This window comes from Gekko japonicus, unplaced genomic scaffold, assembly GCF_001447785.1.
Source record: "Gekko japonicus isolate JY-2015 unplaced genomic scaffold, Gekko_japonicus_V1.1 scaffold1817, whole genome shotgun sequence".
Lineage (NCBI taxonomy): Eukaryota > Metazoa > Chordata > Lepidosauria > Squamata > Gekkonidae > Gekko > Gekko japonicus.
The window spans coordinates 122,649-129,322 of record NW_015167591.1 but is presented as its reverse complement, the minus strand read 5'-3'; the positions used below and the strand labels follow the sequence as shown (position 1 = coordinate 129,322).

The window sequence follows — 6,674 nt, the reverse complement described above, 5'->3', positions numbered from 1 at the left end:
AGGCCAATGAGGCTGCATATGCAAATAACCTCTGTGTTCTGACTGGCTATGGGGGGGGAGGATTAGCAAAATGTTTAGAATGTTGGAGGCAGGACTCAGGCAAAGCAGCCAGTGGATAGGGAGACCCTCTGAATGACAGATCAGAGAGTGAACTGATTTTGGAGCGTGTGGAATGTTCTAGAGAAGTGCCACCACCATTCGGCTTTTATTTATAAGGGAGATACCTTATTACCCTAACACAATAGGAAGAGGAATATATGCAGTATATGGGCTAATTTGTAAATGTCATGATAAATTAATTTAGGGACTTTTAGTGAAATAATGTCCTGATGTTTTATTCTCTCCATTTGTAGCCATGAACCATCAGAGAACATGAAATTGCAGGTCCAAAGTTTACATGAGATTGGAGGAAATATAGGTATGTGTTTGTTCAAGTTTAATAATAACTGTCTTACTTCCCAATTCTTAAGATCTGAATTAGCCCATAATGTTAATTTAGCATGTGAATATGGTAATATCAAAGAAATCAGTATTTTCAACTTTCCTCTTATATACCTTTCAGGACAACACTGTTTGGACCCAGATGCTTTTATGTTAGATGTTTACCATGCAAATCCTCAAGCAGAGTGGGTGATTAAACCAAAAATAAGTTGAAACTTGCAAAGACAATTTGGCAAAGCACTTTGGAAAATGCCAAAAGGATGGAAGAAAAACGTTGCCATGAATAAAACCAAAGAAGTCTCTGCCTTCCAAACACGTCATAGACCTTGAGAGCTGTTACTTCAGTTAATTGTTTGTTGTAATTTATTTTGCAATGAGTACACTTTAACACTGGTTTTACTTGTGCCAGTTTTCAACCAATGTGAAGGAACACAGACATGTTTCTCTGTTGTACCACTTTAAAAAACCAAACAAACTGCAGTGGCATTCTACATGACTAAGGACATAGCCATCAGTAGCAAGATACTGCAAAGGAAACACTAGGTGCAAAGTGTGGGGGAGGGAGCATGTATGAACAATGGAGAGTGCCAAAACTCTATGACTACTCGTTCCTGTTCAAAGGAAATGTTTTTATTGTCAAATGTTAATTATTCAGTACTTGTGTTTCATTGTATATTACTGGCTGCCAATGAGACGGAAAAACTTCCGCAAAAGGTATTTTTACTGTTAATGTACTGTGCATGTATATATACGCAGCTAAATATGAGCATTTTAGTGACGTTTCTTTAATGATATTACATTGCAACAATTAACACAAGTTAATTTGTAACACATACATTTCAGACTGTGTACCACTGTAATTTAATTGTTCCAGTGTGAGAGGACTGAAAGACAGATGTTAGGATTAGCCTGATGAATGCCTGAATTTGTCATTAAATTGGCCATTTTTTACTTAATAGCCATACTTGAAATAATTTGCTACTTATAAAATATGCTTTTTTAATAGATGCGAACCATCCTTTTTGTTCGAAGCATTATTTTCCTTATTATTTATTTTAATTTTGATCTAACAGTATTGAAAATGGTCTCATCTTGAAAGATATGTAAGAATGGGGGAAATCTTGAATTTTTGTCTCCATCACAGATATAAGGGAGAATGTGTTCAGGAACAGGTGTTATAGATTGTGGGCACAAACACTTTTAATCCCATTGGTTAAAATGAGGAAGTTCAGCATGTACTTAAATCTCTCCAATCAAAATGAGTAGGATTTAAAAATGCTTAATATTGGCTGGCTCGTGGCCTTTATTACAGTGAACTATAGGAAAATGAAAACTGAAGGTGGCATGTATTGTGAGTACTGGGAGACATTACCTGAATGCTGTAGTAGGCAAGGCTAGTTTTACTGCGTGAACTTATATTTTCATACCTATTAAACTTCTTGTCTCTGTAGACACTGTAATTTTAAAAAAATCCTTATAAGTGCAAAGCATATTTAGAAATATTGGAAACATTTACTGCATGATTGATTTGTTGTGGCTTGTTTTATGCTTCACTCTATGAAGCTATAGAAAGAAGGGGGGGAAGCTTGGGGCCAGTAGGCGCTCAAATATGTCACTAACAGTTATCACAGGCACCCCAACTTTGCCTGGATTTCACATATCACAGGAAGGGAATCTTGTGTTTTGGCTGAATTCAATATAATACACCAGTGTAATATCTTTAGACTGTCAGTGAAATGTTTAAAGTGCTAGTGGCATATAAAGCAGAAATGGCACATTTTCCACTCCAAAAGAAAAGAATTGTCTTAATATACATTCGTTGTTCAAAACATACCATCAAATACAAAGGAAAGTACTGGAACATTCTTTTTTATATTTCTAATGTCTTAATATTAAAAACTACCTCACTGTAGTTCCTTTTAAAAAGCTTTGGGCACTGATCCAGAGCATTTGGCTGTCCACTGGTCAGATAATCAGCCTAGTCTGCAGCATTTAATTGCAGAAATGGCTACAGTCTTCAACCCTACTGCTGATGATAGGTGCAAACAGTGTGGCTTTTTGCTTGGCTGCTGCAGGTGCAAGTCCCAATCCATGTCTGGAAGCGCACGTGCAGCCCTGAATCCTGTATGTGGGATACAGTCATGGGGCTCTCATACTTTGCAGAGTTCTTGCAGGCATGGTATCTGAACCATCTTCTTTGTTTTGACTTTACTTCCAGGATCAAAATGTATTTTCATTACAGCTTTCTCCAATTTTTACTTTCTTATTGGGACTAGGGACAAAATGTCACAAAGAGAGAAGGACAAATCGCAACAAAGTGGTTTTTACTTTCTTATTGGGACTAGGGACAAAAGTGAGAAGGACAAATCACAACAAAGTAAATTTGTTGCCTCCACCCATACATTCTGCTTGACTACAGGTTTTTCATTGCGATCGTACCTGTTTTGTTACCTCCAACCTCTTTTTTCCTTAATCCTACAAATGATATCAGTAATTCTCTTACAAAAGATAGTTGTTGTGAAAGATTAGCTGTTGTTTTCAGATTTATCCAGATGTTGCAATGCTTTATTGTCTAAACCTCATTGTCATCATTTTTCCTTCTGTGCATGACCAAATATTTCCCTTCAGTGCTGCTGTTTCCTTAACTACCCGCAAAAACTCTAGAATGCAATCAAATTAATCCATCCAATGGGGGTAGGAGCTGGAAATCATCTCCTCCCACCCTGGGAATAATTATTTCTCAGTACAGGAGTTAGGTAAAAAATTTCTCTTCAACTGGATCAAAAGATAGCACAGCTGGGGCGGGCGGGTATCACTGTACAGCTACGTTGTATTGGACTGTGCAGACTCACTCACTGGATCATTGGGCTTAAAATGTAGGGGAATTGGTACATTGGGGTGTGTGTGTGTGTGAACAACCAGGTGGCAATTCACTCCTCTTAAGTTATTAAGGCTAACTTCCCTTCTCTGCATGAAGGATCCAACACAGGTAGAGAGATGGGGTGGGGAAAGGTACACTATCAAGTCATGTTTCTCTGTGTAATATCTGCAAAAGATGTATATCTATATTCCGGCTCACAGATAAAACTGCTTCACTGTGTGTATCCATTTAGCCCAAATTTCTCTTTACCTTTTAGCCCTCACCTGAAAAGGGAAGCTGGTCCTTTCTTCCCTCCAGAGTAACTTGCAGTTCATACAGCTGAACTGTTTCCATGCATTTGTATGCAGAGCGGCTCTTCGGTTAATTTTGAAAGGCGAGAGCGAGAGAGCAGTTGCCCTCCTCATCCAACATGGCCCTATAGAAACCCCTCCCATTGTGTTCCTCACTTCCCCCAGAATTCCAGGGAGTAATAGTTGCACACCTGTTGGGAGTTTGTAACATCTCTTTTTCATGAGCAGTTGACCTTGAATTAATGCCTGCATATATTGTACTAGGCAGAAAAAGACCCTCAGTGGTTATCTTTCTGTGTATATTGAATACAGCTGGAAGTGAATTCCTTTTAAAAACATTTTTGTCAAAACAATTTTTCTGTATTATACCACTAGCACCAACACTTTGTGGCAGTGAAATCTTTTTGTATTTCCATTGACTGTGTGTCATGAATGCTGTGATTACTGAAAGTAAATTGAGAGGATTTAGGAAGCAGGTGGTTTATGTAGCTAATCCAGGACAAAAACTTAAACCCTTATCTACTATACCCCATCCATCTTCTGTTCATATTTTCAGGGCTATTTTGGGGAGCATTCCAGAGCCTAGAAGCTTCTTCAGAAAAGCTTGAAAGCTCTTCTCTGCAGCTGGCCTGCCATCATGCAATCCTATATGTGCCTGCACAGAAGACCACTCAATGAACAGCAGTTACAAGTAAGTGCAACCCTTTTTTCTGCTTGTGTTGGGTCACAACAGCACAGTCCATTCAGTAAACCTGGTGAAATGAACATATAAGCATAGTAACACACAATATTTTTCTCACTTCCAAAAATCTTACACTCCCAATTTCTTGTTAGGTTTCAGAACACAGATTTAAACTTAAGTACTCAGTATTACGAACATACATTAGCTTGTACTGAAATAATCTGTTTAAAAACACAGATTCCTGAAAAAGTGTGATATAAAGGAACAATATATAAATTGTACTTTTATATCACACTTTTTCAGGAATCTGTGTTTTTAAACAGATTATTTCAGTACAAGCTAATGTATGTTCGTAATACTGAGTACTTAAGTTTAAATCTGTGTTCTGAAACCTAACAAGAAATTGGGAGTGTAAGATTTTTGGAAGTGAGAAAAATATTGTGTGTTACTATGCTTATACGTTCATTTCACCAGGTTTACTGGATGGACTGTGCTGTTGTGACCCAACACAAGCAGAAAAAAGGGTTGCACTTACTTGTAACTGCTGTTCATTGAGTGGTCTTCTGTGCAGGCACATATAGGATTGCATGATGGCAGGCCAGCTGCAGAGAAGAGCTTTCAAGCTTTTCTGAAGAAGCTTCTAGGCTCTGGAATGCTCCCCCTCCCCTCTATCCCTTTTCCCGCCCAATGGGTCACGTGACAGAGGCGGGGCTAGCAGACCTTCCCTCAGTTTGCTTCACCACCATGAGGAGGCCCCTGAATAGTGGCAGCCTACAGTGGGGGAAAGAGGGAGGGATGTGTGCCTGCATGGAAGACCACTTGATGAACAGCGGTTACAGTTAAGTGCAACCCTGTTTTCATGTTTGTGGCTTCTGTGAAGTCCCAATAGGAGAACAGCAAGCTCATCTGCCCTAGGAGGAGGGCGTGGGCTGATCAACGGACAATTGCTTGTAACACTGCTTTCCTCACTGCTGCTTCGCTTCTGGAGCCCATGTGCATTGATTAATGCTTGATGAATATCGACGGAGTGGACCATGTCGCTGTCTTGCAGATGTCCTCAAGGGCAAGTCTGGCTTGAAAGGCTGATGAAGATGCCTGGGCCCATGTTGAACGAGCTTTCAGGGATACAGGGCAGGAGACGTTAGCTTCATTGTATGCTATTGTTATTGCAGAGATTACCCAGCAGGAGATTGACTGCCCTGATACAGCTCTCCCCCTTTGTTGTTCCTTAAAAGCATATGAGTAAGTTTCTATCTCTTATGAAATTCTGTGTCCTTTTTAAATAAACAAGGTGTGCCCTCCTCATGTCTAGTGTATGTAGTGTTCTTTCTGAGTCTGATGTTGGTGATGGAAAGAATACTGGGAAAGTGATGCCCTGACTGAGGTGGAATTGTCATACCACTTTAGGCAAGAAACCTGTGTTACGTCTGAGCACTACCTTGTCCTGGTGGAACTTGGTCAAAGAGGGATCTTAGTGTAGCACTCTTAGCTCGCTCACCGTCCTGGCGGAAGTGATTGCTACTAGAAAGGCAGTTTTGTACAAAAAACAAATCAGCACTGGCCATGGGTTCAAATGGTTTATGCATTAATTTAGTGACCCTACTCGAGGGTGATAAACTGGTCCTATGTGAAGAAAGTCTTGCCTTGGGGGTAACATCATGCATCGACCCTTGGCAAGTTTCCACACCATGGGGAACCATACCCTCCTGGGCCAGAAGGGGCTAGGAGGATGCATGATGTCCTGTTGGTTTGTATATTTTCGGGATCACCTTGTGGAGGGTACCAATAGAGGGGAACATATAAAAAGTTGTCCATGCCACTTCCACTGGAAGGCATCTCTCAGAGTTCCTCCTGCCCATAGCTGCCCTGGAACAGAAATGACAACATTTCTTGTTGTCCACTTATTGTGTAGTGGGAAGCCGCATGGATCGATGACAGACAACGACGTGGTGCATAGCACGCTTTATTAGGCACACAACAAGACATGCAGACAAACGGCCGGCAGGCCAACTATATACACACCTGGGGACCACCCCTTGGTCACCATAGGTGGGTTTGAATCTCCCGCCATGGCTCCCATTGGTTCCCCGGTGGAGGGACTAGGATCCTAGTCCCCATTGTCTTCCCAGACTGAAGCTCGGGTATGTGCGCTGACCTCCGGTGGCGGTCAGTGGACACAACACCCCTCCCCCCATAGTCCGGAACCACCCCTAGGTGGCATAGTCTTTCAGGTACGCTGGGGGCTGTCGCACCCTTGCCGATCGTCTGGGGCCCTGTGCTGGGGCCACCTGGGTTCCGCCCTCCGGTGCGGAAGCCAGCGGTGGAGCTGGGGTCTCGGTGGTTTCCAGCTCAGGTTCTGCTGTCGGGGGCTGGCTGGCCC

The 6,674-nt window shown here is 41.6% G+C and overlaps 1 protein-coding gene across 1 annotated transcript in view; it reads left to right on the top strand.

Moving 5' to 3' along the window:
• The window catches only part of ARHGAP28 (Rho GTPase activating protein 28), a 104,429-nt gene extending 103,765 nt beyond the window's left edge, over positions 1-664 (top strand). Inside the window, exons 14-15 of the mRNA XM_015413936.1 lie at positions 354-418; positions 563-664. Of these exons, the coding sequence (XP_015269422.1) occupies positions 354-418; positions 563-654 (157 nt within the window). The 3' untranslated portion in view covers positions 655-664. The remainder of the gene's footprint in view (positions 1-353; positions 419-562) is intronic.
• Positions 665-6,674: the final 6,010 nt, after the last annotated feature.